General features: G+C 40.6%; 1 protein-coding gene and 3 non-coding genes across 4 annotated transcripts; 2 read left to right on the top strand and 2 right to left on the bottom strand.

The window, feature by feature from the left end:
• Positions 1–416: 416 nt before the first annotated feature.
• gigyf2 (GRB10 interacting GYF protein 2) lies at positions 417–18,527 on the bottom strand. The gene is given in 30 exon segments (XM_029452722.1): positions 417–1,271; positions 1,352–1,487; positions 4,174–4,391; positions 4,494–4,645; positions 4,798–5,003; positions 5,389–5,709; positions 5,845–5,967; positions 6,050–6,301; positions 6,393–6,551; positions 6,654–6,794; positions 7,071–7,171; positions 7,292–7,385; positions 7,387–7,435; positions 8,096–8,224; positions 8,537–8,631; positions 9,578–9,744; positions 9,851–9,998; positions 10,223–10,392; positions 10,504–10,746; positions 12,052–12,187; positions 12,390–12,601; positions 13,087–13,188; positions 13,356–13,391; positions 13,488–13,528; positions 13,633–13,738; positions 14,736–14,844; positions 15,089–15,184; positions 15,348–15,507; positions 15,677–15,728; positions 18,419–18,527. Coding segments are annotated over 29 exon segments (4,008 nt in total). The 5' UTR covers positions 15,715–15,728; positions 18,419–18,527; the 3' UTR covers positions 417–1,203.
• A 2,482-nt stretch (positions 18,528–21,009) lies between these two features.
• On the top strand, positions 21,010–21,081 carry trnap-agg (transfer RNA proline (anticodon AGG)). The gene has a single exon. It is a non-coding gene; the product is annotated as a tRNA-Pro (tRNA).
• A 184-nt stretch (positions 21,082–21,265) lies between these two features.
• On the bottom strand, positions 21,266–21,337 carry trnaw-cca (transfer RNA tryptophan (anticodon CCA)). The gene has a single exon. It is a non-coding gene; the product is annotated as a tRNA-Trp (tRNA).
• Positions 21,338–21,541: 204 nt separating this feature from the next.
• Positions 21,542–21,615, top strand: trnai-aau (transfer RNA isoleucine (anticodon AAU)). Its single transcript has one exon. It is a non-coding gene; the product is annotated as a tRNA-Ile (tRNA).
• Positions 21,616–21,781: the final 166 nt, after the last annotated feature.

The raw sequence follows: 21,781 nt of genomic DNA, 5'->3' as shown, positions 1-21,781 counted from the left end.
AATTTAATGTCTACTATGCACTACAACAGAGCGGTGAGAGGATATGTTCACTTCTTGTTAGTTTCCAATTTGAACATCAATCTCATGTCCTGTAGCGAAATGGGATTGAATCGGTTTAACACAAATAAATCAGAAAAATTTAAATAAAATCAGCAGAATATGGCATAAAAGGCATGTGATCTATTTACTCAGTTTCAATTCTCCTGCTTAGAGTAATTTAAAATGTTCTTTAGATCATTAACATTGTGAATACCAATACCTGGTTTCACTCATGTTTTTTAATACCTGACAAAGGTTTATTTCCATTTATACATTTCCAGCTCTTAACAGGATCTGTGTAAAATACAAATAATTATACCGAGTTCTGGGTGAATCAGATTTTGCACGTGTTCTTCTAAATAGTTCAGACACAGGTGTGAACAGCCAACACATAAGACTGTTTTATTATTTCATACTGCAATAAAAAAAGTATGACTCCAGCAGATCATTTTCATATATTATAATACAGATGCAGAATTGAAAGTTTATTCTTTAAACAGCCTAGTATTTTACAAGAAATAGATAACTACTTGGAACTTTTGATATGTCCTTAAAACAGGACATAAGTGGCCACGAATCCTTGGGCTCCTCATGATCCATGAACACCCAGCAGAAAAACAGGAAGGGGTAAGAGAAGGGGGGGGAATTAAAGTGTAAACTTTCAATAAATAAAACAAAACAATGAATATAATCTCTCTAACCTTTCCCATAACACCCCAACCACCCTACCCATATATCCACTTAAAATCCCATATAATGGAGGCCAAATTTGAAATTTGAAGTCACTGAATTTCAGGACATGATTTGGGGCCAAGCAGCTGAAGCCTAAACAGATATTATCGCTCCTACAGACAGTCGAGAAGTTCATTTGGCGATTGCTCTCTTGGCTTGTGGGATGTTTCACTGGCCAGTTTGCTCCAGTCTGGTTTTCAACAGATTATAGGTCCGTAAGCAAAAGGAAAACACACCCTGCCTCAGAGATCACCGTTTGTTGACAATTTGGAATTTATGGAGGATTACCAGTTTGTCTGATAAATATGGAACTGAAAATAAAAGGGGAAAGTTGTGGAAGCAGTCGGGGGGAGGGCTGTGGCAGGGGGTTCGGGTAAAACAGCTGCTGTTCAAAACGGATACAGTCAGTGGGGTTTGTTTGGCTGTGGTCCCTTAAAAGTCCTCCAAAGTCTCAATCTCTCCCATATTCAATCTCTCAGATGCCGCATTCACAGAAAAACCTGAAGAATGGAAAGAAAGATTGAATTAGCAGATGAGATAAAAAGCAGTGACGTCAATGAAGATTTATGTTTGCTCTTACCTAGAAGGCTGGGATCTGCCCGGACCATCTTCTGCTTCTTTTTCTTCTTCCCTGAGGTGACGGTCTCAAAGCGCTGCTGCTGGGCACTCGTATGGTTTGACTGGTAGAGTGATGAAGATCCACCCCATACAGAATCCTGGGCAAGAGAGAAATGTGGATTTAATACGACAGCAAAGTCAATATGTTACTTTGTGACAATTTGTGGCAATTTTGATTTCACTACCAGTTGAAAATCTTCATGACAATCATGATGCGCCGTGGAAGAGGGGGATACCAAAACCACTCATGTCTCACACAAAACAGCAAAGACTGAGCTAGGTTCATGATTATTCAAAGTTATGTGGAGCGTGATACACTGGTTTCAGAATTTCATGCAACCTGATCACAAAACATAGCGCATATGCTTCCTTTGGGCAATATTAAAAGGAACCACTCTATAAACTTTCATTGTTATGCGGATGATACCCAATTATATCTATCAATTAAACCAGATGAAACCAATCAATTGGCTAAACTTCAAATCATGCCTTACGGACATAAAAACTTGGATGTCTAGCAACTTTTTGATGTTAAACACAGACAAAAGTGAAGTTATTATACTTGGCCATAAACGCCTCTGAAACGCATTTTCTAATGACATAGAAGCTGTGGATGGCATTAACTTGGCCTCCAGCACCACCGTAAGGAATCTTGGCATCATCTTTGATCAGGATCTGTCTTTTAACTCCCACATAAAACAAATCTCAAGGACTGCCTTCTTTCATCTACGTAACATTGCAAAAATAAGACACATCCTGTCTCAAAATGATGCAGAAAAACTAGTCCATGCATTTGTTACTTCAAGGCTGGATTACTGCAACTCATTGTTATCAGGTTGTCCAAAAAGTCGGTTAAGACTCTTCAGTTGATCCAAAATGCAGCGGCACATGTATTGACATAAACAAGGAATCGGGATCATATTTTTCCTGTATTAGCTGCTCTGCACTGGCTCCTGGTAAAATACAGAATAGAATTCAAAATCCTTCTCCTGACCTACAAAGCAATTAATGGTCAGGCTCCAGCATATCTTAAACATCTCATAGTACCTTATAACCCAACTAGGGCATTACGCTCCCAGACTGCAGGGTTACTTGTAGTTCCTAGAGTCTCTAAGAATACAATGGGAGCCAGAGCCTTCAGCTACCAAGCTCCTCTCTCCAGTGGAACCAGCTTCCACTTTGTGTTCGGGAGGCAGACACACTCTCCACATTTAAGAGTAGGCTAAAGACTTTCCTTTTTGATAAAGCTTATAGTTAGGGCTGGCTCAGGTTTGCCTTGGATCAGCCCATAGTTATGCTGCTATAGGCTTAGACTGTCGGGGGACACCTCCCTGCTTCCTTCCTTCTCTCCCTCCTCCCCTCCCTCCCCTCTCTTCTTCTCCCTTCTTCTCCCTCTCTATCTGTATGCATTTATGTAAATGTATGTTACTAACTCATCATCCGGGGTATCATCCCCGGAGTTTCTGTCTCTCATGTGGCAGGTTGCCACTGATAAAGTTTACGTCAGGATCAGGAATCGTGGCTGCGCCTGCTGCCCTGGTCCTGCTGGACACCGGGAAGCCTTTTTGACATTTTCCAGAATTCATCCATACTTTCTCTTTTTCAACACGACATATTTCTGTCAAATGTTGTATTTGTACTATGTTGTTTATCCTGTACACACGACATCTATTGCACGTCTGTCCGTCCTGGGAGAGGGATCCCTCCTCAGTTGCTCTCCCTGAGGTTTCTTCCATTTTTCCCCCTTTAATTATGGGGTTTCTTTTAGGAAGTTTTTCCTTGTGCGATGCGAGGGTCTAAGGACAGAGGGTGTCATATCCTGTACAGTCTGTAAAGCCCACTGAGACAAATGTATAATTTGTGATATTGGGCTATACAAATAAATTTGATTTGATAGTATCAGATTGAGATACACAGCAACATTCTGTTCCTTTAAACATGTATTGAAGTGCATTTTAAGTTCTTAGCACCAGATATTGTCACAAGCAGTGGTGTTTGATGCTTCTTTAATGGCAAGATAGTTTGCCAACAAATGACAAAGTAACTTTTCCAGCTGGAATAAATTATCTCAGTGTGGCGATTATGTAATTTCAATGAGTCAAAGTACCACTTGTGCCAGGCAAAGAGGAAGTGTTGATGGTTGAAGAGAGTTAAAGTAGCTGCCTCAAGACAGTCAGAATGTTAAAGATGAAGACAATGCTGTCTTCAAAAGTGATTATGGATAAAGTCCGTCATAACAGTAAGTGTGATTTATATATTGCTTCATCGAAATGTAGTGCGATATAATAAAGGGAATCCAAAAGCTGTTGAGTAAAGCATATTCAGACCGCAAAAAACATTCCTAAGATGTTGCCATACAGTCGTTATGATCAGTGATTTAACACCTAGAAATGTTAAAAGGGAGACAGACCAGAAAAATCTGTCATGTTAGCAGTATCAAAGTATAAGATACAGAGCCAGACCGGTTTTGCAATAGAATCACATGGACATGTTTGGTCTTCATCCCAAGATGTCCCAATAACATCTTTTGGGGCCAATCCAAAAGGGGTGAAGCGAGAGAGTCACACCAGAAATGTAAATAGCAGATGTGGCCATAGAGTATGACGGTATTGACTGTCAGAGATGACTTGCTCTGATCATGCCAGGCAGAAATGCCCCAGAGCGCAATCTATTTTTGGGGACAGAGAGGGACAGAGGTCTCTCTTTTTGATCACATTACAAGACTCACATGGTACCTCATATGCTGAGGCTTTAACTCGCTGGTATCATTTCAGTCTTGCTCACCTGCTGCTGCTGCTGCTGCTGCTGCTGCTGCTGCTTGAGGGCTTGCTGTTGGTTCTGCGGAGCTGGTTTCTGTTGATTAGCGTTCTGTTTGGCACGACGTTCCAGGAACTGCTTGGCAAAGTCCTTGGCCTCGGGAGTGTCCCCCAGATAGGCCCGGACATAGTCGTGCACTTCATATGGAGAGTCCACTTCTTTCAGGAAGGACGCAAACGTTGGAACTGGCAGGGAGACAGATGGAGAATATTTGTGAGTTTGGCTTCCAAGAATAGTTAATCAATAGTCGTAGGTGGAGTGTCTTTGCAAAGAACAAAAAGTCTTACCATCCAGATTGTTGGCCGTGTTGAGGGTGTGCAGGGTTTGCTCACACCATTGCATGAAGCCGTCCTGCTGGCTCTTATTGACCCCTTGAAACAACTTTAGCAGCTTCTCCTCCTCTTCTACTTTCTTATTGACCCGCCCACTCCCGGAGTTACTTTACATGTACATAAAAATCGAGGACAAAGACAAAAAAAAGTCGTTAAGATCTGTGTATTACTCATATCCTTCATATGGTAAGTCATGCTTCTCATCAGGAAGTTGTGACTAAGACAGGGTTTTTTCTATTTTGGCATTCTTAATAAATACCTGAGGTTGGCATTTCCTTTATTGTTCTTCTGCGTGCTGCTTTTCTTGGTTGGAGGAGGTTGCTGGACAGCCTCTTTCACAGCTTCATCCCAGAAGCCCATGTTAGAGTTGTTGGTGTCACCCCAGATACTGCTGGAGTCTGAGCCCCAGTTAGTGCAGGTGCTCGTGTTCATAGACCCCCACACTGAGCTACTCAGAGACGACGTCTGTGACAAGAGCAAGATAATGTTAGACACAACGCTCCTTTCTAGGCCACAATACATTTTATTATTACTTTCAGTTGTTTGGTTTATAAAAATGCCCGTCACAATTGCTTAAAACCCAAGGTTGTCCCATCAGTTTAATACTCAAAAAGCATATCAATTGATCTATTAATTATTTCAGCGTGGAAGTGGAAAGGTTTGAAGCCAGGAAAACATAGCGACACAACTATTCAGTCATATCCTCAAGCAGCTATTCCTAAACTGTATAAACTGCTCAGAGTAACTGGGCCAAATGAAATGTAAACTGCATTTAAGTAATATTTTGGACATTTAAATTTCTAATGTCCTCTTTTAGCCAATAAGACAGGGTATCATATCGGGGACATACAGTTCTGTTTTGAGCGCGGGTCTGTTGGGGGACAATGGGGTGTGGCTGCTGCTGCTGCGGTGGTTGCTGCTGCTGCTGCTGCTGCGGTTGTTGTTGTGGTTGTTGCTGCTGCTGCTGCGGCTGTTGTTGCTGCTGTTGAGGCTGCTCCTTCTGCTGCTTCATCTGCTGGGCTTCTTCTCTTTGAATCTCCAGCAAAGATTTGGTAGCAGCTGGCTGTTTGGCCAAACTACCCCAACTAGACATCTTGGCCTGGGGCTGCTGAGCCAGTTGCAAGGCCTGCTGCTGCTGTAGCTTCATCAGCTCTTGTTGCTGACGTCGTTGCTTTGGAGGTGAGGAGGGAAAAGGAAGACACGAGTTAGTAGTGTGCATAAAAATGACATTTGGTGAGTCGAAAAATAATTATACATTGCTGGTGATAGAGCCACCAAACACAAGCAGGCTGCTCGCCGTCTTTACCTCCTCGCGCGTCTGTCGTTCTCTCTCCTCTTCCAGTTTCTGGATCTCAGCCAGTGACAGGGCGCTCTGAGTCTGGTTTATAGAGTTGACTGACTGCTGGCCCCATTTTGAAGAGGACGGAAGCTGCAGAGCAGGACAAGGTGTTTTATAAACTACATTTATTTTGTACAGTCTATTTTTGCTGACTAATCCTCCGTGCCCTTACCTTCATTTGTGAAAGCTGCTGCTGCTGCTGCTGCTGTTGTTGAAGTCTCCTGAGGGCCTCTTGTTGCTGCTGCCGCTGTCTCTGAAGCTCCTGCTGTCTTTGGGCATCCTGCTCTCTCCTCTTCTGCTCCTCCAGTTGTTGTTGGGCTAGAGCAGCTGCCACCGCAGCAGCCGCTGCCTCTTCCTCCGCTCGCTTCTCCTCCTCACGCCTCCTCAATGCTTCAAGTTCCTCCTGCTTTCTGCGCTCGTCTTCCTGTTGAGGTAAAAAACACTGCAATTTAGGGAGACATTTCACTAATCCAGAAAGGAGGTAGGAAGTATGCAACATATTTTTGTTAGCTTACCTGTTTGCGAAGGAACTCCTCCCTCTTCTTTCTCTCCTCCTCTTCCCTCCGCCTCTCCTCTAATCTACGGAGAGCTTCCTCTTGTGCCATTCTTTCCTCTTCCTCTTTTTGTCTGCGCTGTACTTCATCTTGCTCTCGCTGCCACCTTAATGCCTCCTCCTAAAGATTTACAACACTGTCAGCCTCAACGCCAAAGAAACGTGGCTCATAATGAAACAGCTCAAAAGGCTTTAAGTGTTTGATATTGTTTGAATGCTGGACCTGTTTTTGCCGTGCCAGCTCCTCTTCTTCCAAGCGCTTGCGTTCCTCCTCTTGTCGAGCCCTCAGGGCCTCCTCCAGTCGTTTCCTATCATCTTCCTCCCTTTTGGCTCTCATTTCTGCTTCACGTCTTTCCAACTCCAACTGTTGGATAGGAAAATAAAACCATGCTCATGATATCATCTGCAGAGATGTGAGATTACAGTATATTTCGGACTAATCCCATATCTTAAAAGTGAAAATTCACAGTCTTGATTTTAAGATTTGACTATTTTAACACGATCAATTTCATCTTACAAATCAAGAAGCAATAAACTACATCTACAGCCTTTGAAAACAGTCAGACATAAGATGCTGTATTGCGGTTTTTATAGAACCAATTTCACACGGACAACAAAACTGAACAGAAATACTGTTTACCTTTGCAGACTTTGACTTCTCCAACTGTTGCATCTGCTCGATGGTTGGAGCCTGTGCGACGGAGTCTATAGGTAAATCCCACACGCTGCTGCCATCCCACGCTGTTGAGTGATATAACATGATGCGTTATAATAAGATCATGATGCTGTAACATGATATAGACTTTTTCTCTAATGTGAGTCAAAAAGAAACACAGCAGAATATTTATGGTAGAGACTCACTGTTTGGAACAGCTTTTTTAACAGCTTTTTGAACTTTTGGTGTGCAGGAAGCCTGAGAGGACGCGTTCTGCATTTCCCACACAGAACCAGTATCCTGGTACAGACAGGGACCGGGTAACAGGAGGTAGGAGGTTCTCAGACGCTCTACAAAAAAAACATAAGAAAATACACATATTAATAAATAAAGCTGAACCTAACGATAAGTCTAATTCATCTAAAGATTATTTATTCTTTAACCAATTAATAAAAAAATGAATTTACTGAAATAAATATCAAAAACTTGTCACAGATTAATTTAGTCACAGTATGTCATATAAACCCTTTCCCTAAAATGGAGAATCAGTATTTTTACTTAAGTACTTGACTTATATAGTTATGATGTGCATGCTTTTTCCTCGCTGCAGTAAAAAGCAGTTTGGATGATCACTTGCAGTAAACGGGACACGGTGTCGTCTTGCTGCCACAGCCATCTCAACAAAGTGCTCTGGAAGGCTTTTGCTTTTGGAAGTGTTTAGTGAGCATAACAGTTGTACTGCTGTGATAAGCAATTTGTTGAGTTTATGTCTAAAATACAGCAACAGGTTTCATTTAGCTCCAGCTTGTTCTCTAGGGGAATCCATGCTTTGACCGAGCACAGCAACACTTCCTGCGGACCACGTACGCACGTTGTGCAAATATCCAAATTTTCATAATCGATTATGTCGATGAGTCGCTCAAGCCCTATTAATACATGCAATACTCTCTTCATGTGAATGCAAGGTAAGATTTATAAAGTACAGATGTATTTAGAGGTAGGGTATTAACCTTAGCTTCAGAGCCTGGTATTGCTGTAGAAGCAGGTTGATCTGCTGTTGGAGTTGCTGCTGCTGTTGAAGAGGAGCTGAGCTAAGAGCTGCCGCTTTCTGCTGGGCCAGGGCCTGAGCATACTGCTGCCTGACCGGTGGAAAACAAATAGATGGTAAAAATTAGACAAACAGCAAAAAAGAGAATATCAGTGCATGAATTATGCACACTACATGTTAGATGTTTATATTATATATGCAGTCATGTGATTGAATGTTATGAAGTATATTCTTTACTACTTTATTTGCATTTTGATGCGTGAGGCATAGATCAAGTCTATTCCTGTATTAAGCCCAGGAAGTGAGGCAGTTTATAAACGTGTGCATTTGCATATTTCCATCATGATACATGACATGCTGCAACGGCAAACCAAAAAAAGTGTCAGATCTGAGCGTGGTGTACCTGAGGAGGTATTGATATTGGAGCTGCTGTAACTGGTAAAGGTTGAGAGCAGTGAGCTCTTGCTGCCTCTTCAACCTCTCTTGATCACCATCCCCCTGCATTACATAAGAAGACAGTCGGAATAAATCATAGAAACAAACAAGCAAACGAGTTTAGACCTTAAAACTGCTGTTCACTCAGTCTCTTTGACAGAGCTGCAGCATTCAGTTGTTCAAAAGCTAATACAGACCTTTCCTTCGACCAATGCTGCAATTGACACTAAAAAGGTGCATCTACCAAATATCAACTTCAAGGGAGGACATTACTTATTCAATGGATTTTTTCCCATTTGTACTTGATATAGACCAAATCAGTTAACATTTCTTTAGTTCTCACTTGAAATCAAAGTCAGTTAGTCACCAAAAAACAACATATTCACAGTCACCATATCAATGTAAAAAACAAACAAACAACTTAATATTTAAATGATGTGTGTATAAAATGGCTGGAGACATTTTTACATGTAAAGTGACAGAACGGCAAATTTAATTTCAATTGAAGTGTAACTTTAGCTGCCACTATCATTAAAAGGAAAAAGGAGACAAAGATCAAACTGCTTATATTATAATACTATGGGTGGGGCAAACATTGTGTATGTGGGTTGGAAAGACAGATGCATTTTTTGCAAAATAAAATAAAATCAAACTCAAAGAGAAAAAAGGTCTTAAAACAATTATTAAATACATGAGGGATTCCTCGAACACAGACATGTCAAACTCAAGGCCGTACAATTATATCTGGCCCACAATAATATTGAATATGAATATTATCCAATATATCCATCCTGTTCAATGACCCTGTTTGGGCCTCGACATTCTCCCAGTTTTTAATTTTAGCCATCTCTGTGATTGAGTTTGACACCCCTGCTCTAACACATTTTACTCGTAAAAAAAAGTGGACCATCACACCACCTGCAGGTCAACGTTAGTACTTGCAACTAGTGCTGATAACAAAGCAAACCGTTGGAAAGAATTAAACGGGCCACATTTGGCAAACACATACCAGTAGAGGAGGTGGTGCAGGGCCTGGAGTGAACGGTACTCTCCCCCATATCTTTATGATCTCTCCAAGTGCTTGAAATACTTCATCACACCCTCTTTTGACTAAGAGAGACATTGTGAAGTAACCAGCCTGGAACCACTCAGTCATCTCTGGGTTACTGAATGGACCTGAGAGAGCAGAGAAGATTCAGGGGCGATACTAGAGCAGATTTGAAAATATTGTGTACAGTATTTTAGTCATTTTGAGCAGATGAAACCTTTTCCAATCACTCACCCTGCATCTCCCCTTGGGGGTCTTTGTAGAACCACTTGAGAGCAGCCTCGTGGGTGAGCGGCAGGCCTGCAGGTTTGGGCTTCTCTGAAGTCTTTGCTGTAAGTCTGTCATCATCCACCTGTAAGTATGCTACCATCTTTTCTGCCTCCTGGTAAAGCGTCGGAGCAAAGACACAGAGAAAGAATTTCAGATAGATATCATATTACTCATAACCCCGTTTAAAACCAATAAGACCAAACGGAACAGGGCTGCTGGCTGCTGGGGTTTTATAGCACAGAAATGTAATTTTATATTAAGATAATCTTATGACTGTTAGAGGGCAGCCCGACCGTCTCATGAAAGATTTTCATGTTCAAAATTCTACTAACTTACCTGCTCAAAGTGTTTCAGTCTTTCATCTTCATCTGTGTCGTGTGGCACAGCGGTGGGCCTTCCAATAGGTGCCATTATACTCGAAGAAAAGGACAAACAATTGTTCATCGCCACAGGAACCGCCATGTGCTTTTTCGGTAGCTGGACGCTGGGTGATGGTGCAGATACTTCTGCAAAGAACAGCATGAGGGGAAAAAGGGATGTTAGGAGGTTTCCTGGTAGGTGGAACCAACTGGCAAAGAAAGTCTTATTTAAAGTGAAAATTAAGACTCAAATTTCACCTGCAAGGGTGGTAGAAATGTGGTTCATGGGTAGAGACTCAAGCATGGTGTTAGACATGGGGACGTGCAGGGGGACTTTGCAGGGCTCTGGTGGGAGCTCCATGGGTGGCTGTCGTTCAGTCGGCCTCTCAGCCTCTTCGGTTCTGTTGGGCTGGATTAGGGACAGAGACTGGGCAGAAGCCTGGGGCTCCGAAACCGGGGGGGCTTCATCAGGTAAAGCCTCCTCTGATGCTCTCGAAAACTCTAAAAAAAATAAATGAGAAAAAAAGTTATGAGATGGGATCATAACCAACTATGAGCCTCAAGTAAAAAAGACAAAGAAGCCACCATCTGCCGAGCAATCGATCACGTTCTGGTTCTAACATTTTAATTAAAATAAAGTATTTTTTAAACATATGCTGCACGATTGTGGACCTGGGAGCACCTTTGAAAAAAACCCATTGTAAAAACAAAACCCATTTTTTTTTTTATTCCTCCTTGGCAACTTCATCCTGTAATAAAATAAAGCCCAATAAAATAGTAAATCGCGTCAGTGTTTTTTAGAGAGCTAGATTGAGGCAAGATTAGTGTGTCCTTAACAAAAACCTTTACCTGTCAAAAAAAGATTTGTTTAATGCCGTGTGGCTTTCAAATCTTATTTCAGTAGTAATTGAGATGTTACTGTACCGTTTTCTAAAAGATCATTTGGGCCAAATTTTGGTGTCAAAGCAACCGAAAGAAATTGTCCACTAAGAGAATACCATTCAGCTGTGAGACCCAGTGGCCCGTTTAACAAAAATAATTTGAGAGTACTGCTTACACGCAGATTGCTAACTGTGCCAGCATCCCATTTACAAATGACTAGAACTTGTACATATCATATAGTTTCTTTTGAATAGGTAAATGTGTCAAAAGTAACACCAGAGGAAATTCTCATGCTGCAAGTTGCAGCTTACCAATTTTGTCAAAAGACCAACAGGTTCAGAAATCAGTGTCCGTCAGAGAGACATTTTTAAAAGTCTGCTTGTTCAGCTCTCAGTACTTTTGTAGTTTCTAACTGTAACAGTGTTGCTAGAAATGTCGTTTCTCTCCTGCTTACACATTCGGTTTATCCGCTATATTTTACCAATTCACCTTTGCTTTCAGCTGTATTAGGAGTCGTGTAAAGTTTCTACTGAGGAAAAAGCCAGCATTTTCTGATTTGCAGCGTCATAATAAAAGCCTTTAAATAACAAAAATAACTGGGGAATGTTATTGTGAAGAATTCATAGGAAATTAAATGAGTCATCGAATTAGCAGAGCTTTGTTAGCGGCTATTCGTCAACAAAAACAAGACTACTAATACTGCAAGGAGGAAGAGTAATGGGGGACTATAATTGTGAAGAATATATAGAAAATTAATTGTGTTTATCCATCATTTTACAGCCACTCCTTTGACTAGTCACAGCCATGAATGAGTTTAGACACACCTTGGAGCAGGTAGCCCTGTTGTAATGGAAATGTAAATCCCTGCCATACTGGGCTGATTTGCAGAGTCAAAGCATGTGTATGGAAAACACCATATCTGACCTTTTCGTTCGGCCTCTGTTTTCATTTCTTTGGTCTCTCTGAGCTGACAGTCGTCCTCCTCCAGGCCCTCTTCACACTCTTCCAAGGGTTTGAAGTCTAGCTCTCCCTCCTCCAGGATTGGTTCCTTGGAGGCTTTCTGAATACGCAAAAAGAACACAATTACAGTAACTCTGACACTAGTATCGTCCCATAAAACCTACAACCTTTGTAGCAATTGGATGATCTGCTCCATATTATCTTGTGAAGGCGAGCCATTTATATAAATAAATGGCAAATCAATACTTCATTAAAAAGTAATTAATGGATTTATTCAAAACTCTTCTCAGGTCTCCTCTCACCTTGAGTGATAGAAAGGCCCCTGATGAGTCGAAGGTGCCCGCCTCCTCCTCTGCGTCCTCCAGACACCACTCTGGGAGGCTGTCCCTCTCGTCATCCAGGCTACCGCTGCCTGATCGTGGCCTCCTGTAGCCACGCTCATCTTCTCTTGCATCAAATGGGAAACGGCGCCGCTGATCTGGGTGTTCCCGCCATCCTGCAGACCGAGGCCCATCTGGGGCAAAAATACGTTAGCGTTTTCAACCAATTTTAATCTCCTTATCTACCTTAGCTTCATCAAGATGGACAGCAAACATTTTGGCCACCATTGAATTATCCCTCTTACATTAAACATGTGCTCTTAATTAGTACCAGGTATGTGTAATATTATTCTGATAGCCAAGCGGACAAACCTGCCACTATACAGAAAGAAAAAGTGGAGGTGGAGCATACCCCTTAATTCAAGTAGTTTATATGGAAATACATATATTTTCCTGTGTGCTGCAATGAAAATAACAGCCCATACAACAGTTTACAGGCTGTACACAAATGTACCTTAAACTGAAACGAGCCATACAACAAACACTGTAGTACACAGTTTTAAATAATAAACGTAATGGTCATATGGTCAGTGCTACGCCCCACCTGGGCTCGGGGGGCACCACCGGTCACTGTCCCAATGAGACGCGGCCGGACGGCAGCCCCCCTCGTCATCCTCACCATTCTGAGCAGAACGCCAGTTCTCACTCTCTGAACGCGTGAAGTCATGCTTCCTCGGTAGGCCCGTCACACCATCCTCATAGTTGCTTCGAACTACAGCGACTAGTGGGTTGGGGATAGTTAAAATGTGAATCCGTCAACATTATATTGTTAGTTTACATTTAAAGATAGATTATCATATTATAAAAAAAAAAATGTAATTTGTGTCATTCACACCTAAAGAAATCTGAACTCACAGGGCAATTATTAAACTGCAAAGGCACACTTACTGTGATTCATCGGGAAATGTCCTGGAGCAACTTCTACTGAGGTGACAGAGAGCAACAAGTAGATAAGCCAGTGCATTTGCCAATGAATACATCAATTATTGATTATTTGGGACAACAGAATTTAACACCAACCTGGGTCTTTTCGACCTGGCTTTTCAAACCTTCTTTCTCCCCTGATGAGAACAAATAAATCATATTGAATGAACTTCTTTACATGGTCAAAACAAGGGCAGATTTCTATAACAAAACTTGACACCACAAATGGGCATTTTAATACCTTTCTTCCCAGCTTTGGGAGCGATGCATCTCCCTCACTCCACGACCAAAACCTTCCACATCATCAAAACTTCTTTGGTAAAACCCTCCATCTCCTCTTCCCCGGCCTGAAAACAACCACAGGTTGACGTGACCTAACATGAGCTGAAGAGGTCAAATGCTATTGACTATGTGCAACTGTTAAGCATGAATTAGATTTTGGTGGGATATTTAACATTGTGATCCAAAGACCATTTTTTGGATTTTCCACCACCAATTGGAAGGAGGATCAGGAACAGAGACAGACAGACAGACAGACAGACAGAGACACACAGACACTAAACTAACATCAACAATTGCACAAACTCTGCTGAATCATGATGCTGTACTTTCCCTTTCCTTTTTCATCCAAGGATGTACAATATACCAGCTCTTGTGGTTATTAAGTAATATGTCCCATCAGTGCCAACAGTACAGAGAACATGACCTTAAGTGGTGAAGATATAGTGAATTTAAAATGGGTAACATGCACATTATAAATTGGTAAAAGGCGTGGCCAATGACTTGCAACATTATGATGAGCTGAGAGTTGGTCAGTAGAGATTCATAAAGAGATTCATTTATTTTCTGTGGCAGTAAACACATGGGCCACCCGATAACAGTGCACCTATTTACTAAACTTCTCTTAACACTAAGGGCTATTCACCTGTAACTTAAGCAGTCTAAACACAACTGTAAAATACAGAATGCAGCTTTAACTCGTTGGAGGATGTATATCAGCGTCTGAGTGTGCGTGTGCTACCAACAGTCTGATTTCAAACAGGTTTCTCCATGTTTGAGACATCAATAGTTCAAGCAGCTGCAGAAGAGGGTGCTGAGTAGGCACAATACCTACAGAGTGCTAATATTACACTCCTTGTCCCAGTTGGTGGGATTCTTCAAAGGCATCTAACTATAGGCAGTTGATGCGACTTCTGAAACTACATAGACAGAATAGCTAAATAGCTTTTTTAAAGGCTCATTTAAAAAAATTCCACCATAGTGCTTCCACCTGTAGCTACTTATCCTGAAATGAGAAAGGAAACAGAACACTCGATCCATGTATAATCTTAGTTAAATTCTTACCTCTACCCCTTGAGGTACTTCGGCCTCTTGGTGCCCCTACTATCGGACCGCCTCCTCGCCCTGTCAGCCGAAGTACAGCTGCACTGTTTACAGACATGGAAAAATTTCTCTGCAAACACAAACGGGGGAGGGGAGGAAGAGGGAGAAAAGACAAGCTCTCAGCTCTCTTCTTTGCACCTGGTCTGTATTTGGTAGCCAAATTGCCAAAAGTACTGTATAATCTCAGCAATTACAAGAAGCCAACAGGCCGGATGACATTATGACATTTATTTTTGGTCTGAGTGATAACTCAGAAACTGTTTCTGATCTTACCATCTCTCATCAAGATAAAGACCTGATAGAAGTACTCCTACCTGTTCCTCCTCTGTAAAAGACACGAGTGCCAAAGGCGGCAAGGGCTCCTCTTGCAATATGGGCAGGAACTCTTTGTCGTGTAGGTCTATGGGGATCTGGCAGAGATAAATAAACAATCACAGGCTTTGCCGTCAAGATGCATAAGGGTTTAAAAGAATGTGTTATAACACATTAAATCAAGGAGGATGTAAATCTAATCTCGGCAGGAAGATAATTTGTATGCAATAGCTAAAATTGAGAAGCTATAGGACTACCAACCTTGTTATCCTTTACATAAAGTGCTAACATTTCTTCTCTTCCATAGCGATAGTCTGCAAGTTTATACTTTGGCAATGCAGGTGAGAGGGGTGGAGAGGCAATACCGCAGCCGCCTCCTCCACCAGCACCGCTGCTACCACCTCCAGACAAGGCACGGAGCCTGCAGAGAGAGAAAGGATAGAAAAAGCAGAAGGGACAGAGGAAGGGGAGAAAACACTTAAAAAGCTGAGGTGGCACGTGACATGTCTGAACATGTATAGAAAAGCTGCATGGGGCCGTAAAAGAAAATCAGTTTCAATAAATTTGTATAATCATGGCAGTTCATTTACCATTCTGGTCCAAAGTTAAGTGTCTGGGTTTCGGCCATTCTTCCTCAAAGTTCTACAAATATGGAAAAGGAAGAAAAGCATTAGTATCACTCAATATATACTGTTATGGTATAGTAGTACTATTGTTGAAAAACAAATGCAAAGTAAAAGTACACATCACTAGTGTGTGGTAGTTTCTCCCACAAATTTCACCGAAACGTTTAGTGGTCTGTGATTTTAGTTGTGTTCATATGCTATTGCTGCAGCAGTTAGCTCGGGTTGGGGAACCAAATCCAAAATGCCAGGTACCCAAAAGAAAAAGAGAATTACGGTTCTATTCATCAGTTCCGAAACACGCGCATAGGCGCTCTCTTTCAACTGGATGACTCTCCTCAAAGCAATGCATTTTGTTTCGTCTCTGCACTATAGGAAGATTAGTAAGAGTTGCGAGCACAGGAGACCATGCGCCATAGACCGCAGGTTCTCACTCGCTCGCTCCACAACGACTCTGCTACTTGTATAACACCAGTCATTATTCTCAACGCTGTCAAATGTTTTGTTTGTATGTCTGTGTCACTTAGGAAAGTTTCAGTGTTATAGTAGGGGAGATCAGGGTAAATTGTAGCATCTCAAAATGCACCAATCGGAACTAAATTGTGAATGAAGAAAATAATTATTATAGAATCATCTTATTTAATTAAACATCAAATTCAATTGTATGGATTTAATTTACAGGTTCCACAATCTATAGAGTGAATATACATTTGTGTAAAGGTCTTCATAAACACATTTTTCTGCCAAATAAGGATATGACCTCTTTTGACCACCTCAAAGAATCGAAACGAAGAACCAAAACCAATAAGCAGAATGGGAATCTTTGAAACCCAAACGATACCCATCCCTACAGTTAGCTGTATTACCTCTTCAAAAATTCCCTGGGAAAACTAGATTTGGCTATTGTCAATTTAACTACAGTGCCGTCTTGCTCCCGGGTTGAGCACATTAATAATAAATTACAATATCTTAAAATCAGGACAACAAAAATTTAATAATTTTACTATCACAAAGATATTTGCAATCATTTCATATCTACACAGATGTTATTACCTAACCTACATTGTTTTACCATACCATTTTAAGTAAATGTTTTATTTCACAATTAATTTATCATAGCATACGGTCAACATAATTTGGAAAAATACTTAAGTTTGTATCACCAGCTTTAATCTATTATAACTCCTTAGGATATATAGCCCATCCAACCAGCACACAAGCAGGGTACAATTTCAATCTGCTAAAGCTATTTTAGGAAGTCTCCCTCTGCAAAGAGGGATCGTCAGACACCTGTAACTGACAACGGAGGTTGCCTTTGGCTAATAAACTTCAGAGAAATAATCATTGTTTTTGCCAACAAGATTAGCAGTTTGTTTACATGTATACCCACTGCCAAGACTTTCCTTGAACACTTAGGCTTGAAAGCAATGATTTATTACATAGCGAGACTGCTTCAAATATCGGGCACAAACGGCGACAGTAGAAACACAGTACCACTGACCATATGGAAATCAGGATAAGCCACGTGTAACTTGGTAGTTAAAGCAATAAAGACAACTTAAGTCAGCGACATTTGTGGCAATTCTCCTGCACACTTCGCACATTTACCATTGTTAACATACAGTAAAAACTAATCGTTTACATCATGTTGTGTCTTGTTTGAAATGATTTAAGAGCCAAAACTCGTCAACTGGACAAGGTGTTCAAAACAGAACTTTTATAAGTTTACTTCTGACTTTTATTTTTTTATGATGGGGAACGGCATTAGAAAACAATGACGGTCCACTATGTTCTTTCATATGTTCTTTCATAGTCGTCTGGATTGTTAACTTAAAACGTTTAAGTACACCGTGTAACTTTAACGCAAATCTAACTCACATCTACCTGACGTTAGTCATTCCGACCCGCCCTGCTGTTGTAGCTTGAAGCTAACGTAAGTGATGATTTTAAAGTTGTCTAGAGCCGTGATGGTCACTCGGGAAGGTTAAGTGGAAATCCTCGGTTACCAACATTAACGTTAGCTAACGTAGCAAGCTAACCAGTCAAATAAAAAGCCAACATGGATAATTGAGTTAAACACATGACACTAGTAATTGACATTAGCCAACACATTTACTAAGGGATACAAGTTGATCGTAGAGTTATTGTTATATTTAAAAAATGGCAGCAGAGTTATACTTAAAGTGCCACTTGCTACATGCTGGTGCCACACCAGGGTATTTTCGCTGGTTATGCTAGCGCGTTAGCTAGCTATCTGCATTTGGCCAACTAGCTAGCTATAAGCGTTATATCCAAACGTAGCTAATGTATGCATGTCATACGTGAAGATATACATTATGTATCGACACTAATTTAGTTTAACAGATGAGAAGACGCCTTGTCACATAGTCTAACGTTTATAACAAATGTAACACTGATTTGACACATGAGTTAATCCCTATCCTTAACACTAGCATGCTAACTAGCTACACGCGGCCTTCGAGCAGCCTGGATCCATAACAACATTTCCTCGTCAAACCGTCCCGCACTTCACTCGGTCCGGGCGCGCATACAGAGTCACTGGAGCACGGTGCTGCAAGGCCAAGTAAACATGGTGGTTTAACAACAGTCCCAAACACACCAGCTCGTCACAATATGACTCTCTGACATGGCACTTTACCTAAATGTACGATTTTTCTCTGCTAGTGTATTAAACTTTGGCTGTCTTACCTCTGCTTGTTCTGACAGCACAAGGTTTGTATGCGAGTTGTGTGGCTCTCTCTCTCTCTCTTCGTTTTCCACAAGATGGCTGAGTGTTGGTCACATGACAACTGATAAAAACCCGTATGCCGTGGACAGATTTGCTGACTTGTGCAGTATTCACAAACAACGAAGTAAATATTACCATTGTATTTATCGCTCATCTCATGTTATATGCGCCTGTAAGGAGGACACACAAATGATAGGTATCAATATATAAATAAATGCATGAATAAATAAATGAATCCGGAAATAAAGTAAAGGTGATAATTAAACAGGACATAAATAAGACTTCTCATATACACCCTTTGAATGTAACATAAGTCTAAAACTTTTCTCCCCATAACAAATGATAACATCCTGCTCCACCAAAACAACTATGTTTATACCAGTTAATTAACAAAAATGCTAAGACCCCACTAACTCTTTGCTGCTTTATTTACTGGTTCATCCTATGGTCAATAAATTAAGTCTAGCTAAAAACACATAGAGATGACAAAGATAGACTATGAACAGTATGTTGTCTGCCACAGGTTTATAATTAAATTAAATTAAATTTCCAATAAGATAAAAGTTAGAAGCATTTTAACTTAACATTAACATAACAGGAATTTCTTGATTCACTCTTGTCTTATTTACATTTTTTAATTTTAGTGTATATATATATAATGATTTACAGTTACTTTGCTTTTAACCAAACATTGTCCCTGATGCAAGAGAAGAGAATGACAATCATGTACTGGGTCTATTTTTCAAAGGGTTTTGACAATGTTAAATGTTTAGGATTTAAGATACTGCTACAAGATACTGCTGCCCTGGTCCTGCTGGACACCGGGAAGCCTTTTTGACATTTTCCTGGACATCATTTCTGTCAAATGTTGTATTTGTACTATGTTGTTTATCCTGTATACACGACATCTATTGCACGTCTGTCCGTCCTGGGAGAGGGATCCCTCCTCAGTTGCTCTCCCTGAGGTTTCTTCCAATATAATTAATTAATTAATTATGAAGTTTCTTTTAGGAAGTTTTTCCTTGTGCGATGCGAGGGTCTAAGGACAGAGAGTGTCGTATCCTGTACAGTCTGTAAAACACACTGAGACAAATGTATAATTTGTGATATTGGGCTATACAAATACATTTGATTTGATTTGATTTGATACATGTTCATGATCCTAGTGTAATTGTCATACATGTAGCTTCATCAAACAGAAACCTCATGGGAAACTGCCATGTGAAACCCTTTTCTGTGGCTTTTTTTGGCAGTATATTGGGTAAGGAAACACGGTTACGTCCGTAACACTTGTAGCTATGGTTCTGCTCTGAAAACCCACTCTATGTTTATTGGTTTTAAGTCATTTGATTACAAGCTAATTTATTAGGGATTTTGCATCATGAAAACACAATATCACCCATGGTGGGCCCTGCATTATTAGCTAATTGTGTGACAACATCTAACACTTTATTATTTTAGTAATATTGTGCTCACATGATCCATATTCCAGAAATTACCACAAAAACATTTGATACACAGGAAACCTGTAGTAAAGTTGTATTATTCCCCTACAGGAGTAGTCCTAATAGTTTTTACTACGATGTATAGTCTGCTTTGTACTTTACTTAATGAAGACCTGGAGGTAATTGTGTTGAGTTGAGTTGGGAGAATAAACCAAACAGCAAGTTTCTGCCCTTTGGCCCTCCAACATGTTGGTCGGCCAAGCTATAACACAGGTCATTAGGTAAGTTAATGTTATATTAGTTATTTATATTAGTTATTAAAGTCATTAGTTAGGTAGTTGGCATAGTGGGCTAGCTCTAATTATACCATATTATTGTCTAGTAACTTCAGCATCAGTATAATACATTTACCTTTCGGCTGACCTGATTGCTGAATTGTTCCTAAACTCTTACTGCTATAAATGCAGTTAGTGCCAACAGGTGCTAACCTATTCAGGTGCCAACAAACAGCCAGGTGCAAGTTAGCCATCAAGTAGGCGCGCCTATTCGCGTGGTAACGAATATATAAGCAAACGAATGTTATAGATTCAGGTATGTGATATTGCTAATAGCAAACGACACTTTTACAAACCGTTTGCTAACAATACATGCATTCATTATTATATGTTAACCAACTAACGTTAGAAGTCAATACTGTTGCTAGCTAGCTAACATAATGCTAATAATTAGGTAAGACTTTCTCCCGTCGATTAGCTACCTGTTTGGGGACCGCCAAATTAAGGGTAACTTTAACATTAATGTCACCCTTAAGTGTTTAAAAAACAAAACTCAAGGTACATTTCTCACAAATGTTTATTAAATTTCCATATTATATTTTAATATATCGTGGTTTTCTGGCGCTGTTAGTTTTAATAAAACATGAATGATCGTCACTTGTGTGTCAATCCACATTGTTATGTAGTTGTTGCGGATCTGGTGACATTGATTGAGTTCTGTGTTCGTGGGTAGGCCTACTTAAAAAGAGGTTTAGTAACACGTCGCATAAAACAAAGAGTTCTTGCACTTGGCAATTTCCTGATGCCGAACAGCACGTGCATATGCATATTGGCTCGTTGGTCTAGGGGTATGATTCTCGCTTAGGGTGCGAGAGGTCCCGGGTTCAAATCCCGGACGAGCCCTTGTTTTTGCATTGTACATGCGTTTTTGCTTCTTGCTTGCTTCTCCCTTTCATCCCCCCTTTGTACTGCAGTGTTGAGAGTAGAACTGGCAATCACTCAAAGTTCAATGTTTACAGCTAATGTGAGTTGATGTATGATGTATTAAAAATAGAAAATACAAAGACAAAGTAAAGGTTAAAAGAAATGACCCCGACGTGATTTGAACACGCAACCTTCTGATCTGGAGTCAGACGCGCTACCGTTGCGCCACGAGGTCTAATCTAAGCTAATGGACAGCGTAGACATTAAATAGACATATCACTATATGAATAATTATTACTTAAAAATGATGAGAAGTAGCAGATTATCAATTTTAATGGATTGTAATGTGTAGACATATCATGGATGGATCACAGTCATGGATATCACCACATATAGCCTACTGTCATATGTGAATACGACCGGAAATGGTCCTGTCATTGGCCGGTTAGCTCAGCTGGTTAGAGCGTGGTGCTAATAACGCCAAGGTCGCGGGTTCGATCCCCGTACTGGCCAACCTTTTTTGTGAGCTACTACCTTGATTGCATTATACATTACAATCAGTCGGTATTTGGTATTCCTGTTTATTTATATACAAATTCAAAATATAAATAGAATTATTCGAGGACGTCACCAGTTATTGATTGGTGTATACAAATTATAAAAGTAAGGGTGCACTCTT

This window comes from Cottoperca gobio, chromosome 17 (genome assembly GCF_900634415.1).
Source record: "Cottoperca gobio chromosome 17, fCotGob3.1, whole genome shotgun sequence".
Taxonomy (NCBI): domain Eukaryota; kingdom Metazoa; phylum Chordata; class Actinopteri; order Perciformes; family Bovichtidae; genus Cottoperca; species Cottoperca gobio.
The sequence above is the reverse complement of the archived record's forward strand: the minus strand, read 5'-3'. Positions and strand labels throughout refer to the sequence as shown.